The sequence below is a fragment of the Oncorhynchus kisutch genome, linkage group LG10, assembly GCF_002021735.2.
Source record: "Oncorhynchus kisutch isolate 150728-3 linkage group LG10, Okis_V2, whole genome shotgun sequence".
Lineage (NCBI taxonomy): Eukaryota > Metazoa > Chordata > Actinopteri > Salmoniformes > Salmonidae > Oncorhynchus > Oncorhynchus kisutch.
This window is the reverse complement of record NC_034183.2, coordinates 63,177,649-63,196,106: the sequence shown is the minus strand read 5'-3', so window position 1 is coordinate 63,196,106 and position 18,458 is coordinate 63,177,649. Positions and strand designations below refer to the sequence as shown.

Here is an 18,458-nt window from a genome sequence, read left to right as displayed (position 1 = left end):
GACATATTTGTTGTTACTGGAAGGCGAGGGTAGAGCGTGGTAAGGAGGATCAGGTTTGAGCGATTGATTTCGAAATTTCGAAGAAAAAAAGGAGGCTTTGTTTTCCTAGGTTTCAACGATAAAATAACTGAGGTGGGGTGAACAGCGGTTATGTCGGTGAATATGGACGAACTCAGGCATCAAGTGATGATCAACCAGTTTGTTTTGACTGCTGGTTGTGCTGCTGATCAAGCGAAGCAGCTTCTTCAAGCGGCTCACTGGCAATTCGAGGTATGCGATGTGTCTTTATATGTTGGTTTCATAGCGATGCAGCTAACTAGTCACTTTAGCTAGCTAACAAAGGCAAATAATGAGAAGTTCTCCGATTTTTTTTTTACAACCATGTAAATAAACCCAGTCATACGACGGATAATCCGGAAGACCTGGTCTAACATTAGGAAATGCGGTGTTTGCCATCGAATTTCTACTTTGACTGTTCACACTAGTTAACGTTAACTAGATGGGAAATCGATGCTGCTAACGTTATTGTTTTGATATATGTATTGGCTACGTTGGTTATTTTATGTTAGGTTTTTCATTTTGACCCTATTCAATATACATTTGCTTTATCTAACTAGTCATGGTTGAAGTTGATAGTAGTGTGATCTGATTTATTTCAATGCCATTTTAACATAATCAATCTCGAACGTCTAATTTAGCTAGATACAGTAATAGTGCAACCGGCTTTTGGTAACTAACTAACTAGCCATCCAGAGAGCGTCTGAATAGGTGTGTCCAGAAAGAAAATACCTGGTTGAGGTTTTTGAATCCATAAGGTTAACTTTGTTTACATTCTTGACTTGACACCACCAAACACGCAGAGGCTCTTCCTGTCCAGACCCCATTGTTGTAGTAAGTAAAAGGTGTCTCAAACGTTGCCTTTGTTTTTTGAATATTGCCACTGCTCTGAAAATGTTTAGGCTATTTAGTGTAATAGCATGTATGTTACATAGCTAGCACACACAGCAATTCATACCTCAGTCCCAACTGGTATGATTTATGACCAGTCAATACACACTTCCAATTTTGGAACAAGCTTCTACTAGTTATTACTTTCCATATTTGGCTGCGTAAGAGTAGTGCACCAATAAACACATTTAAAGAACATTGTGTTTATGATTGCTTGTTGAACAAGGTTAGGGAAAGGTGACACAACAGACCTCCTGGATTGACCGTACTCTTGTCCAGGAGTATTCATAGGGGATATCTATCTTTAGGCAGATTACGGTGCCTTATCCTTCCAGTTGTTCATATCCAGTACTCATAGTCCTGGCTCAGAGATGCACACCGTATGAACAGGCGTTTCTTCTAAGCTGACACACAGCGTGACCCTTTTCAATCATAGTTTCAGCCAGAGCAGCAAGGTGGAATTGTAATTTGAATGAGCGTAATAGTAACATACCTTTTTAGTGAATACATAATTCACTACATGATATGAAAGAAAAATCCAGTTCATGTTGAAGCACACCCTAGAGTAATGTATAATGAAAAGTATGCAAGGCCACTGGTTTGAAATATTCAACAGGGCCCTAAGTATGGACAACAGAGAGATGCTGAGAAGATGGTTTCCCAAACACACCTCCGCTCTGTCTAATGGCCAAGCTTTTGTTAGTGCTTACGCGCAGGCAGAAGTGTCAGGGCCAGGTGGTTTGAAGGGGCTGAGGAGGCTGCTCAGCTCCTCCCAAGCTTCTGAGAGCAGAGTCAGCCTGTAGCTTGATTGGAGCAGATGCATTGAAGAGACAACTTAGCCTCCTCTGGGCAACCTGTCCGGCTCAAGGTCAAAGGGCTAGTTACCTATGGCTGGGCTGAGCTCCCCCAGGTGCTGTTGGCTAAGGAATGGAGGGTCAAAATATTAGGAACACCTGCTCTTTCCATGACAGACTGGCCAGGTGAAAGCTATGATCCCTTATTAATGTTACTTGTTAAATCCACTTCAATCAGTGTAGATGAAGTGGGGGATACAGGTTAAAGAAGGATGTTTAAGCCTTGAGATATTGTGCATGTGTGCCATTCAGAGGGTGAATGGGCAAGACAAAATATTTAAGTGCCTTTGAATGGGGTATGGTAGTAGGTGCCAGGCGCACCGGTTTAAGTGTGTCTGCAATGCGGCTGGGTTTTTCATCCTCAATAGTTTCCTGTGTGTATCAGGAATGGTCCACCACCCAAAGGACATCCAGCCAACTTGACACAACTGTAGGAGGCATTGGAGTCAACATGGACCAGCAACCCTGTGGAACGCTTTCGACACCTTGTAGAGTCCAAGCCCCAACGGATTGAGGCTATTCTGAGGACAAAGGGGGTGCAACTCAATATTAGGAAGGTGTTCCTAATGTTTTGTGCTCTCTGTGTATATATATTGTGTATACATATTGTATATACTGTATATGTAGAGTCTCTCTATATAAAATATTTATTTATAATACAATCTCAAAATGTTAGCCTTTATTACTTAATTGAATTTCTTTGTGTTGTCATGTCTACTCATGGCTCCTGGCTGCAGGGCAGGCTGTGTCTGCTCATGGCTCCTGGCTGCAGGGCAGGCTGTGTCTACTCATGGCTCCTGGCTGCAGGGCAGGCTGTGTCTGCTCATGGCTCCTGGCTGCAGGGCAGGCTGTGTCTGCTCATGGCTCCTGGCTGCAGGGCAGGCTGTGTCTGCTCATGGCTCCTGGCTGCAGGGCAGGCAGTGTCATCGTGTCTGCTCATGGCTCCTGGCTGCAGAGCAGGCTGTGTCGTCGTGTCTACTCATGGCTCCTGGCTGCAGGGCAGGCTGTGTTGTCGTGTCTGCTCATGGCTCCTGGCTGCAGGGCAGGCTGTGTTGTCGTGTCTGCTCATGGCTCCTGGCTGCAGGGCAGGCTGTGTCGTCGTGTCTACTCATGGCTCCTGGCTGCAGAGCAGGCTGTGTTGTCGTGTCTGCTCATGGCTCCTGGCTGCAGAGCAGGCTGTGTTGTCGTGTCTGCTCATGGCTCCTGGCTGCAGGGCAGGCTGTGTTGTCGTGTCTGCTCATGGCTCCTGGCTGCAGGGCAGGCTGTGTTGTCGTGTCTGCTCATGGCTCCTGGCTGCAGGGCAGGCTGTGTTGTCGTGTCTGCTCATGGCTCCTGGCTGCAGGGCAGGCTGTGTTGTCGTGTCTGCTCATGGCTCCTGGCTGCAGGGCAGGCTGTGTCGTCGTGTTCATGGGCATGTTCCGTACTCTGTCACTCCCTCAGGGCACAGCCCCTAACTCAGCCTCATTATCCCTGTTACTACACCATTATTAATGCACTTCTTTCTTCTGCACTCTTCCATATCACCCTAAGTATTCTTTTTGTGTTCACCTATATTTATTTATCCTTTTTCAGGCTGTTTTTTTGAATATGTTTTTGTTATTGTTTGCTGTGCCCTCAATTAGACGCCTGTTCAAGTCTTCTGCTTTTATATAGGCCTAGTGTTGGGCTTCATTGCAGTGTTCTGTCAGTCATGTTACATAAGAAACACTGTCATGACTCTTTTCTGCTCCATTGCTAGGTTCTCTGCTCCATTGCTAGGTTCTCTGCTCCATTGCTAGGTTCTCTGCTCCATTGCTAGGTTCTCTGCTCCATTGCTAGGTTCTCTGCTCCATTGCTAGGTTCTCTGCTCCGTAAGGTAATGCATGCTCTCACTTAAAGCCCATGAGAAGTTCTGAAACCTTTATGCCGATGCTCTTAGATATGGTGTTGCACTGTGTGTTTGTAACCTACATTATTTGTGTGTGAAACGGAACTGTTGTTGATGTTCTTGGATGTACACAGAAACACACTTAACATTAAAAAACATAAATAGACAAAGAACAGTGTGATCCCAGCAGCCTGGTAGACAATGGCAGTGCAGCACATTCATGTTGATATGTGTGTCACGTTGAGCAGCAGACATTCCTGCACTACTGCTGCTGTTGTCAAACAACCACAGAGCATGGTTTGTGGGGGAGGGGCCGGCTTCAGCCGTGAGGGGAAACCACACATTCATTGAAGTGTTCGCAAAGAGAGATTCTAGTGAAAGGAAATGGAGGCTAAGCAAGGGACTAAGGTTTAGCTAGACATGCTGTCATTTTAGTAGTAGGCTGCATCCAGTCACTAAGACACGTTCATATTTGAGGCGATTTGTATACAAAAGAATGACACCGCATTTGTCAATTTTCCACCTCTTAAAAAGAACATGAATCATGGGCCAGTCAGACTACGTGAATCATAAAACCGGTATCTTGCAATAAAATCTGATAAACTACTAAGGATATGTTTTGGTATCAGTATATTTTTTGTTTCCGGACCATGGTGTCCTTACCAGGCTGGCCTTTGTGTTCACAACAGAGTGAAACAATAGAAGTAGCCTATGGACTTCCTTGTTTGTGTTTAAGGGCAGCAACTGAAAGTAGGACTACTTGTTTACATTGTGTTTCCTCATAGCCCGTCAGAAGAAGGCTGTCACAAACAAGGTTTTATTGTCCCAGAGAAAATAGCACACACCCTATGCACGGTGGTTTATATAGCCTAAACTGTTTACATGTCACTGAGTTGTAACACTAGTTTTAAATAAAGGAACAGTACTAGGCTACTAGCGTTTTTCTTTTCCGTGCTAATTATCATTTTAAACAAGCTTGTGTATTGTGTACATTCTCACTGAGCTATTAGCCTGTCTGCCACTGCCTCTCTCTCCGTGGTTTACAAACCCTGTTTTAGAAAGTGGAGGATAATAGTTTTAACCCCAGAGTCATGTGATCTACTCGTACCAACTGACCCATAGGCCGATGCTAGCAGAGGGGGATGGGGGTCAGGCTCTCCACAGTGAGCGGATTGGAAGGTGAAATGTGTTACTACTGTTTTGTGGTCCGCAAACTAAGGATGGGCATGAGTACTGGAACGGACGTCAAAACTCAATCTTTAACCAGAGATTATAATTTTTTTATACTGTAAAACTATTTGGTCCAATTTTTTTTATTGAAGACAATGTTCATTTGCTTTGACTCTAATGTTCAATTTGTACATGTGCATTTACGTAACACAAAAAAAGAAACCAAGCCAAGCATCACACAGTTCTGCTCCCTAAATTCCTTTTACCCTCCTTGTCTCACTCACTCAGTTGTGTTCTGACCGCTCCCTCTACACACGCGTGTTGAGTGCTCACACAAGCTCCCGTTAGGCCTACAGAAATAAATGCCTATAAAAACAGATCTAACTGATGGGATACACAAGCTACATTCCTTGCCAAATGTAGTGTTTTATCACAAATTCAGTTTTATCACAAATTCAAAATGGACTGGTTGGCGGAAGTAGGGAAATATGTGTTCCAACAATGTCCTGCAATTTTGGAATAATTGTGTAATTTACCGCTTTAATATGATACTTTGCAGTTGTCACTAGTTACCACAAAGTCAAAATTGTCTATACGGAACAATTCATGAAAACAAAACAAATAGAAGAGACATTGTAAAAACAGGCAGAGTTTATTTTTATTTAACCTTTAATTAACTAGGGAAGTCAGTTAATAACAAATTCTTATTTACAATGACGGCCTAAACCCGGACGATGCTGGGCCAATTGTGCACCACCCTATGGGACTCCAAATCCAAATCACAGCCAGTTGTGATACAGCCTGGAATCGAACCAGGGTCTGCCTTAAACTGCTGCGCCACTCGGGAGCTTGACCTTTTGGCTGTGACAACCCCACTTTGTGAACTGCTAGTGCCATTTTAGAATTGGTTAGCCTTGGCTATATATAACCCCCATAAACATAGACGGGTTCTATTCTGAAATATGCTATAACATTAGTTTGATAAAGACAGAGCGTAGTTTCATCAGAATCATTAAGCCTAAGCCTACTCACCAAAGATGTCATGGTCATCATTCATCCCCTTGCAGTGTTCAAAGTGAAATTGTTATTCCATTTAGAAAATTACAAAGAGCAGGCGGAATAAACTAGACAACTGTGTATATCCGAAAAAAAATAATTATTATTTTGGTTTGTAACCCAGTTTCAAATGCTCACATGTGCATCACTTTGCACTATTCGGTTCTATTTTATTCTGTTATGTTACATTTTTTTATTTTTGTCATTTGGCAGATGCTCTTATCCAGAGCAATTAGGGTTAAGTGTCTTGCTCATGGGCACATGGGTTTTTACATGTTCAACAGTTTTCTGTGTATCAAGAATAGTCTACCACCCAAAGGACATCCAGCCAACTTGACACAACTGTGGGAAGCATTGGAGTCAACATGGGCCAGCATCCCTGTGGAACACTTTCGACACCTAGTAGTGCCCCAATGAATTGAGGCTGTTCTGAGGGCAAAGGGGGTGGGGGGTTGGGAGGGTCGTTCGCATCTCAATATTAGAAAAGTATTCTTAATGTTTTTGTGCACTCAGTGTATATATGAGGCATTTTAGCAATTAGGATTCGTTATCTTTACTGGTTCTGATAAATTACGCTTTGTTGTGCACTGTTGGCATAGCTAACTGCACACATTTTTCCAGTGTGGGCCCTGTGTTCTAAAAGTATTTTTTCCCCTGAATATTCAGAAAGAAATTGTGCGAGTACTTGAACAGTCAAAGGTCGAATGCCCATCTTACCGCAAATGGCAGTTCAAGTGCTCACAATGTTCTCACACACAACTTCCTCTCTTCCCCTCGTTCTGTCTCTCTCTCTCCCTCCACAGACAGCCTTAAGCTCCTTTTTCCAGGAGGCCAACATCCCTAGTCACCACCACCAGATGGTAAGTGCATTTTGTTCCCCTTAAAAAAAACAAAGGGCTTAAGGCATGTATTACATTCTGTCAGTGTTTTCAGGGAGCTAATTTACGGCATGGCTGCAGCATCAGTGACCAGGCCAGTCTGCTCCTCCTCTTCAGTCAGACAGACAGAGGGACAGATTCACCAACAGGACAGGACAGCCATGGGCATAGTAGTACAGCTGTGTCTGGCAGAGTGACATCACTGGAGTTATTGCTCCTGAGTAGTAAAGTCTACATCCTGCTGTACTACTCCACGGTGCTTATTGGTTTTCAACACTGCCTTTTAGGGTAAACTTACTTAAGATATACCGCCACATGGACTGGCACTATGCTTTTAGTGCAACGCACGTTTCATATCATGAATTCTTAAACCTTACACAATATTTTGAAACCTTTTCCTTCAACATGTATTGCATGACAACTCCGTATGTCAGGCACAGCGAAGTAGCTGGGTCGAAATAGCTTTAACCACGATGAAAGCAATGGCACAAGGCTGGCTCCTGTCCTTGGCCCAAGCCAATTTACGCAATGCTATTCCCTAACGACTATAGTGATCATGTGGTCCGTGCATGAAACCATTTCTGCTTCAACTGACCAGTAAAAGCCCTGGAGCGGCGAGCTGGAAATGTAATGTTTACCACATGGAGGCTGTGCTGTGAGCATGCAGTGTTGACGTGCATACTGAACCCAGCCATCCCCTTATCATCTGTCTGTCGCTGCTCTGCTGCTACAACACTGTTTTGGTTTTCTCTCTCTTTTTCCCTTCCTCTTGGGTGGGAGGAGCATGTTCGAGCTTGAGAGAGAGGAAGTGTGTGAGTGGCGGGGGCCAGGGTTTGTTATTATTTTCGGTGCAGCCATTACATCATTGTGTGTGTGTGTGTGTGTGTGTGTGTGTGTGTGTGTGTGTGTGTGTGTGTGTGGTGGGGAGGAGGAGGAGGAGTGATGTAAGAGAGCTATCTGCTACAGAGGAGGAAGGGCTGTTAAAGGATAGAGAGAGTGTGGAGAGGCAGTTATCAGCAGCTGCAAGTCATCTCCATGTATTGCGGGTGTTAGTCCTTCCCCCTCTCTCTTTAGGCTGCCCTGCACTCTCCTTGGGGCCTGGGGGAGCCACAGGGGAAACAGTGGGTGTGGGGAAGAAATAGCTCAGTGTAGCAACAATAATGTACACAACACTGCCCTCGATCAAACACTATTGACTATACATGGAGAACAAAGAAGTGTATATGTAAGGGACTCTTATAGCCTTAAACCTAACAGAGAAGGGTCACATTTCCACAACCATAAGTAATAAATAATTAAATAAGTAAGTCCTAGACAGAATGACATTCCTTTATCAATTTAATATGTACTCAATCTGATGAATAGAAGCCACAACCAGTTGAATGACATTGTTTCTTTTCATTACTCTGTACATAATGTAATTCATGGAAAGTGGTTAATGCACTCTAGTGGTGGTGGTGGTAGTAGTGGTGGTGGACTGGTGGTAGTCGTGGTGGTTGTCATGGTGGTGGTCGTCGTAGTGGTGGTTTTCGTAGTCATAGTGGTGGTTTTCGTAGTCGTGGTTTTGGTAGTTGTGGTGGTGGCTTTCTTAGTCGTGGTGGTGGTAGTGGCGGTGGTAGTCGTAGTGGCAGCGGTAGTCGTAGTGGTGGCGGTAGTCGTAGTGGTGGTTTTGGTAGTCGTGGTGGAGGTAGTAGTAGTACCACATGGCATTTGTCATCTCACCTGTTTCCCCTCTGGTGTGTGAGCCCATGAGGGATGTAACGGTTTGTGTTGCTGTGGGACTGCACAAGCTCTACCCTGCACCTTCTGATGACAAAACAAGGCCATAAATACTGTAGGAGAAGTTCTGGTTTGAGCCCATAGCCTGGCCAAATATAATGATTTACTCCTTTACTAGGACCTTCCTGTAAACTAATCAAACTGTTACCACAACTATTACCACCACTATTATTATCACTACCACTACTATTATCACTAACACTACTATTACCCTTACTACTACTACTATTATCACTACTATCACTACCACTACTATTATCACCACCATTACTATTACCCCTACTACTATTATCACTACCACGACTATTACCACTACTACTAATACTACTACTATTATCACGACTACAACTACTTTTATCCCTACCACTACTATTATCACCACCACTACTATTACCACTACTATTATTACTACCACTACTATTACCCTTACTACTACTACTATTATCACTACTATCACTACCACTACTATTATCACTACCATTACTATTACCCCTACTACTATTATCACTACCACGACTATTACCACTACTACTAATACTACTACCATTATCACGACTACCACTACTTTGATCCCTACCACTACTATTATCACCACCACTACGATTACCACTACTATTATTACTACCACTACTATTATCACCACCACTACTACTACTATTACCACTACTATTATTACTACCACTACTATTACCACCACTACTGTTGTCCCTACTATTACTACTACTATCACCACCGCTACTACTACTATCACCACCACTACTACTACTATTACCACTACTATTATTACTACCACTACTATTATCCCTACTACTACCACTACTATTATCACTACCACTACTATTACTACTACTACTATTACCTCTACTATTACTACTACTACTATTATCACTACTATTACTACTACTACTATTATCACTACCACTACTATTATCCCTACTACTACCACTACTATTATCACTACCACTACTATTACCCCTACTACTACTACTACTATTATCACTACCACTACTATTATCCTTACTACCACTACTATTATCACTACCACTACTATTACCCCTACTACTACTACTATTATCACTACCACTACTATTATCACCACAACTAATACTACTACTATTATCCCTACCACTACAATTACCCCTACTACTACTACTATTATCACTACCACTACTATTATCACCACAACTAATACTACTACTATTATCCCTACCACTACAATTACCCCTACTACTACTACTACTATTACCCTTACCACTACTATTATCACTACTACTACTATTATCCCCAGCATTACTATTATCACTACTACTACTATTATCCCTACCACTACTATTATCACTACCACTACTATTATCACCACAACTAATACTACTACTATTATCCCTACCACTACAATTACCCCTACTACTACTACTATTATCCTTACCACTACTATTATCACTACTACCACTACTATGATCCCTACCACTACTATTATCACTACTACCACTACTATGATCCCTACCACTACTATTATCACCACAACTACTACTACTACTACTACTACTACTATTATCACTACCACTACTATTATCACTACCACTACTATTACCCCTACTACTACTACTACTACTATTACCCCTACCACTACTATTATCACCACTACTACTACTACTACTACTACTATTATTATCACTACCACTACTATTATCACTACCACGACTATTACCACCACTACTACTACTATTATCACGACTACCACTACTTTATCCCTACCACTACTATTATCACCACCACTACTATTACCACAACTATTATTACTACCACTACTATTATCACCACTACTACTATTACCACTACTATTATTACTACCACTACTATTACCACCACTACTGTTATCCCTACTATTACTACTATAATCACCACTACTACTATCACCACCACTACTACTACTATTACCACTACTATTACCACCACTGCTATTATCCCTACCACTACTATTATCACCACCACTACTATTACTACCACTACTATTATCCCTACTACTACTACTACTACTACCACTACTACTACTACTACTACTACCACTACTACTACTACTACTACTACTATTATTACCACTACTATTATCACTACCACTACTATTACCCCTACTACTATTATCACTACCACTACTATTATCCCTACTACTACTACCACTACTATTATCACTACTACTACTATTATCCCTACCACTACTATTATCACTACTACTATTATCCCTACCACTACTACTATTATCACCATTACACTACTATTATTACCACTACTATTATTACAACCACTACTATTAATACCACCACTACTATTATCACCATTACACTACTATTATCACCACTACTATTATCACTACCACTACTATTACCCCTACTACTATTATCACTACCACTACTATTATCCCTACTACTACTACCACTACTATTATCACTACTACTACTATTATCCCTACCACTACTATTATCACTACTACTATTATCCCTACCACTACTACTATTATCACCATTACACTACTATTATTACCACTACTATTATTACAACCACTACTATTAATACCACCACTACTATTATCACCATTACACTACTATTATCACCACTACTATTATCACTACCACTACTATTACCCCTACTACTATTATCACTACCACTACTATTATCCCTACTACTACTACCACTACTATTATCACTACTACTACTATTATCCCTACCACTACTATTATCACTACTACTATTATCCCTACCACTACTACTATTATCACCATTACACTACTATTATTACCACTACTATTATTACAACCACTACTATTAATACCACCACTACTATTATCACCATTACACTACTATTATCACTACCACTACTATTATCCTTACTACCACTACTATTATCACTACCACTACTATTACCCCTACTACTACTACTATTATCACTACCACTACTACTACCACTACTGCTACTATCACTACCCCTACTACTATTATCACTACTACTATTATCACCACCCCTACTACTATTATCACTGTCACTACTATTATCCCTACCACTACTATTATCCTTACCACTACTATTATCACTACTACTACTAATACTATTATCACTGCTACTATTATCACTACTACTACTACTACTATTATTACCACCACTACTATTATTACATCCACTACTATTATCACTACCACTACTACTACTATCACTATCCCTACTACTATTATCACTACTACTATTATCACCACCACTACTACTATTATCACTGTCACTACTATTATCACTACCACTACTACTACTATCACTACCCCTACTACTATTATCACTACTACTATTATCACCACCACTACTACTATTATCACTGTCACTACTATTATCCCTACCACTACTATTATCCGTACCACTACTATTATCACTACTACTACTAATACTATTATCACTGCTACTATTATCACTACTACTACTACTATTATTACCACCACTACTATTATCATTACCACTACTATTATCACTACTACTACTATTACCACTACTACTATTATTACATCCACTACTATTATCACTACCACTACTACTACTACTATTATCACTACCACTGCTATTATCACTACCACTACTATTACCCCTACTACTACTATTATTATTATTATCACTACCACTACTATTACCCCCACTACTACTACTACTACTACCACTTCTATTATCACTACCACTACTATTATCCCTTCTACTACTACCACTACTTTTATTACTACTACTATTATCCCTACCACTACTACTATCATTACCACTACTATTATTACAACCACTACTATTAATACCACCACTACTATTATCACCATTACACTACTATTATCACTACCACTACTACTATCATTACCACTACTATTATTACAACCACTACTATTAATACCACCACTACTATTATCACCATTACACTACTATTATCACCACTACTATTATCCCTACCCCTACTACTATTATCACTACTACTATTATCACCACCACTACTACTATTATCACTGTCACTACTATTATCACCACTACTATTATTACCACCACTGCTATTATCCTTACCACTACTATTATCACTACTACTATTATCCCTACCACTATTATTATTACCACCACTACTATTATCCTTACCACTACTATTATCACTAGTACTATTATCCCTACCACTATTATTATTACCACCACTACTATTATCCTTACCACTACTATTATCCGTACCACTACTACTATTATTACCACCGTTACACTACTATTATCACTACCACTACTACTATTATTACCACTACTATTATTACAACCACTACTACTATTACCACTACTACTATTATCACTGTCACTACTATTATCACCACTACTATTATCCCTACTACTATTAGCCCTATCACTACTATTATTACCCCCACTACTATTTTCCTTACCACTACTATTACTACTACTACTATTATTACCACCACTACTATTATCACCACTACTACTATTATCACCACTACTACTACTACTACTACTATAATTACCACCACTACTATTATCCCTACTACTATTATCCCTACCACTATTGTTATTACCACCACTACTATTATCCTTACCACTACTATTATCCTTACCACTGCTATTATCACTACTACTACTACTACTACTACTACTAATATCACCACTACTATTATTACTAACACTACTACTACTACTACTACTACTACTACTACTACTATTATTACCACCACTACTATTATCCCTACTACTATTATCCCTACCACTATTGTTATTACCACTACTATTATCCTTACCACTGCTATTATCACTACTACTACTACTATTATCACCACTACTATTATTACTACCACTACTACTATTACCACTACTACTACTATTATCACAACTACCACTACTACTATTATCATCACTACTATTATCACCACTACCACTGCTATTATCACCACTACTATTATCACAACTACCACTAATACTATTACTAGCTGTACCACTATTGTAAACATTAAAGATGATATCGCAACATATATATATTCACTCCCTTGTGAATGTGTGTGTGTTTTGTGTAACGGTGGGCGGCAGATGGGGTCCAGTCCAGACCTGCCCTTCCTCTCAGCCAAACCTGCTAGACAGGGCCCTAGCCCCACCCTCTCAGCACAGCACTGTAGCTAAACACAGCCCAGCATACGGTTGTTATTGTTATTGTTCTGTCTACCTACTCACTGCTTCACTAGGACCAAGCCTTATAGCCGTACAGCTGCATCTGGACAGTCTAAGCAGCTGTAGTGCTTCTCAGTCAACTTCATTGCTTTATAGCTAAATTTGATCACTTGACTAGATAATTAATATTTGAATATCTCCTTTACTATTGATTTCCATAACAAACAAGCTGAATAATTCACAGCTTAAAGCAAAACTCAGTCAAGTCTCTCCCAAGAAAAACAGGAAACCCCCTGTATGGATCACCATCTTGGGTCCTGCAGGAGGGGCAGTTTCAGTGTGGTCAACCATCACAGACCCAGACAGACTGAAACCATGCTTGTCCATCACTGGCGCAGCTGCTGCTCACTCTGACAGACCTGTCACCTCACATCAACACTAAGACTGTGCCTCACGATACTCAATACTATACTGTATGCTGCACTACACTCTTCTCCCTCCACTTTCAAAATGTCTAGTATCTTCGCTGCTATGACCATGCCTGTCCCAGGCTCTAATCTGATTTGGTGACCTAATCAATTTACCTTCTCAACTTTAGACACCTCTTTCATACTACTAGATCAACATTTCGGGTGCTTGCGTGACCCTCATGTCAGAGGGGCCGTGGCTGTGTGTTAGAAATAAAACAGCCCTGACCTCCTGCTGCAATGCTAAGAAGTCCTCCGTCCTGTAATGGCTGCTAGCCTGCTACCTGATCCCTGTTGGTGGTGGGGGTGTTTCTATCCTGAGGCACCACACTCAGTCTTACAAATTATAAAGTCATTCGTGGCCTCAGTGGGGACATCTGACATTTTGTGCAACTGCACAGCATGTTAAGCTGCCATGTTTACCACAGTGAATGGATGTAGGTGGCTGCAGGGTTTAGAAACCTTGTCGTCACAATGTTCAGCAGTTGTACTGCACACAATGCCCAAGTCTACAAGTGAACTGCCTCCCACAACAGTAACTAACTAGTCTAGGCTATTTTGTTTTATGAACTCACCAATCATGCCTTCTATTGGTACATAGAGTTCACAGCAGGCAGCAGCAATGGAAGCACCCCATGGGGACCAAATCATTGGGACAGAATGTTTAAATGAAGTGTTTGCATTCAACTCAATGTAAGTCACTCATTTTAAACCCCACGTGTCTTCTGTTTTCTAGATGTGCACTCCAAGGAACACCCCAGCTACGCCGCCTAACTTCCCCGACACCATCACCATGTTCTCCAAGCTGAGGGCGTCAGACTGCTCGGGGAGCTCCGGAGGCGGAGTTCCCACCCAGGTGTCCATGGCCTGCTCCCCCCCCTCCTCCACAGCTGGCTTCGGATCCTTCTGGGCCTCATCACCCCCCAACCACCAGCCCGTCTGGCTGCCCCCCTCCTCGCCCACAGGCCACCACATGCACCACCACCACTACCAGCACCACCACCACATGCACCAGACCCCCATGTGGCCCCCTGTGTCCCAGCCCGGCAGCGCCCAGCAGACCCCTGTTGTATCGGTCCTGCATGGCCAGAGATGAGACTCTACCCAGGTGTGGGAAGGAGGGGGCTGGAGAGGATAGGGTGGGGCTGGGTGGGGCTGGGCTGGGCTATGTGCAGCCTAATGAATCTACTAGGGGGGTTGGGTGTCAGGATTAAAGGGTCTTGTTGGCCAAGGGGAAAAGACACGCTACTGTTGTTTTCCTTCCTTTCTTTCTGTTTTTCTAAAATGACTATGAACAATGTCTTCTTTGGAGTATATCGGTTTCCTCTCTCTCTCTCTTCATCATAACTCATCAAAGCCTGGGAAGAACCGGGGGAGAACCACTAATAACAATATGAGGAAGTGGAATAACGAAGGGGGTGGAGTCTCTGAACCCCCCCCGCCAAGGACTCTGGGAAATGCAGTTTTCTTCGTCAATGCAAGTCGAGCCCTGGACCCAGCAGAGCACTTACTTAGGATAGGAGCCATGTGATCTGCTAAAGTGCTTGATCATTGGTTGTTTTTCAAAACTCTACTCTCCCTTGGGGTTCAATAACACTCCAGCGATGTGACCAGATTTCACAATAACCAGCAGACAAAAACAAAATGGGACTGCAACACAAATGATGATGGTTTTGTGTTCTCGGCTGATCTTATGGCCCAGAAAAAATATGTTTTCAATATTGTTTGTGGTATGGATATCTGTATAGTACGGATCATGGACAAACACTGTAGCCATTTTGTCAAGTTTCATGTAGCCATGTATCCCTTTTTAAATTGTCTATTTTGTAAGTACTATGTAGCTTAGTGAAACTTGACTCAGTGGCTCCACGGCATGCTGTTGTGTCTGAGAAGTGGGCTCTTCAGTATGTGTGGACTCGAAGCTTTGGTTTTAAAGTGTCTGAAAGCTGACCTTCACATCAGAAGTGTTTTAAGGAGAGATGTAAAGAAATGTTAATACTGTAATTCAGTTTGTGTTGAGACACAGCAAAGTATGCAATCATTTGATGGAAGCCTGAAGCCAGTTTAAAGGCTGATGCAGTTTTATCATTGTATTTGGGAACATTTTCTACCTATGGATGTCAAAGGACTCCCGAGTGGCGCATCAGTCTAAGGCACTGCATCTCAGTTCTAGAGGCGTCACTACAGACCCTGATTTGATTCCAGGCTGTATCACAACCGGCCGTGATTGGGAGTCCCATAGGGTGGCGCACAATTGGCCCAGCATCGTCCGGGTTAGGGTTTGGCCGGGATAGGTCGTCATTGTAAATAAGAATTTGTTCTTAACTGACTTGCCTAATAAACTTTCTTTTGACTGATAATGTAAACTGGTTTTCAGTGACAATTATGGAAACATCTTCTGAACTCCATTGTAAATAAAGGCTCAGCAGAAACAAAGTGCAAAAACGTTGAACTCTGTAACCTGGCTGGGGACGAGATTGAGATCTCAGTTATGCTGTCAACACTGAATTTAATCTGGTTTGCAAATGTTTTGACTAACATAGATGGGTGTGAGCCATCAGTAGGCTACCTCTTCAGGTTTCTATGGGGAGTAGAGGCCAACTCAGTGATTTACTACACAACCTCTAGCAGAAGATCAACTGGTCCTACCTCTGGTTAAATGGGAGAGGCCGAATGTATTCCCTGCAGAAACAGTCGGTTTCAATGGGTCAGATTAGCAGAATCTCTCCTAGTGCTCAAAACGTGTGTACTTCCCTCCGTTAGAATAGTGGCTGATTGACTGATGATGAATTGAGTGTCTTGTCAACTATAGAATTATGAATTTAGTACGGGTTGCAAATATTTACTAAATGATTGTTCAGGCAATGTTTACATATGAGATTCAGTGTACTGATGAACAATGCTTCATAACCCAGAGTCTTACTTATAGGTGAGCTCTTCATACAACAGCCCATGTCAGAACATTTGCAAATCTATCAATGGTGACAGATGGAAAGGTAGCCATTTTCACCATCGTTCTCATTATAATTATCACAATAAAGAGGGAATAGGGAGGTCTGAACAGGTTGCAGTTGTATAGAGAGGGTACTTTATCTGAAATAATGTCACATTCATTCATGCCCTCACTAAATGATGCTTTAATATTATGCCTGCCTGCCACGTCTTCACTCAGACAATCATATTCACACGATCCCTCTGGTTGAATACATGTCAAATCACATTTGTCAAGCTGTGACCTTTTGTGAGGATGATTTTATAATGTACAATATGGACAGTCATGTAGCGTTGGACAGATGCCACCTGGCTAATGTGGACCCTTGTCAATGTCACCAGAAAGAAGGGACACTGCTCCACTGTGCTGCCATGTGGTCTGTTCTGGTTCTAAATCGATGGATCTTTTCAGATGGACATTAGAACCTCAACGGTGGTTCCTCTTCGGGTGTTCATAGCACCACCTCATTCATTAACTCATGTGTTCTATTAAGGGGAACATTTGTTGTCAACTGCATGAGTTTTGGTTGGTGATTTTCCAGTTCTGTGTTTTTAACAAGGTGGGAATGGAGGGTGTTCCCATAATGAGTGTTTCCTGCTGTGTGGATTACTGGATTACTGGCTCCTTCTCAGTATTGTTGTGGTAACTAACACACCCAGACACAGTAGTGTTGGGTGATTATGGTTCCTGTGGTGATGTGACCCGGTCTCCATTCTCCTCGATCAACAGTAGACAGTTTGGTCCCCCATGATATCTGTACAAACTGGGTGTTATGAAATGTTCGATCGTCATGTTCACCCATACAAGATGTGCAGAATGCCTGATGGAAATCCGAAAACAAGTCAAACAACAAGAACTTCTTATGGACCCTCATTTACATCTCTCTAATCCAACTTTTTATATAGATATTTCTCTCCTGTACTGTGTTTATTTCCCCTGTTGAAATGTGTATTTATATGTTTAATAAAATAAGGTATGATCTGCTAAGTGTTGGAGTTGTTCTGGGGTCTTGTTTTTACTGAGAATAATTGTTGTGCTTTTATGAAATATGGTTGCTAAGGCACTTTTGAACACATCATAAAAGTAACTTTACTTTTTGAGATATTTTCTGGCAGGTAATATATATATTCAGTAATGATATGACACTGCATAATACTATAGTAATCTATATATCCCTACAAGTAGTGTCTCTGTAGCACAAAGGAACAAGTAGGCCTATATAAGAGAGACAATAAACACACAGCGTGGCAGTTCATTGAGGAAGGATGTGGTTAGAACAGCCCAGT

At 41.6% G+C, this 18,458-nt stretch overlaps 1 protein-coding gene across 1 annotated transcript; it reads left to right on the top strand.

Annotated features, from left to right (window-relative positions):
* On the top strand, positions 1-18,164 carry ubald2 (UBA-like domain containing 2). The gene is made up of 3 exons (XM_020493754.2): positions 1-270; positions 6,699-6,755; positions 14,917-18,164. Exons 1-3 carry the CDS (start codon positions 151-153, stop codon positions 15,274-15,276), a joined length of 537 nt encoding a protein of 178 aa, XP_020349343.1. The 5' UTR covers positions 1-150; the 3' UTR covers positions 15,277-18,164.
* Positions 18,165-18,458: the final 294 nt, after the last annotated feature.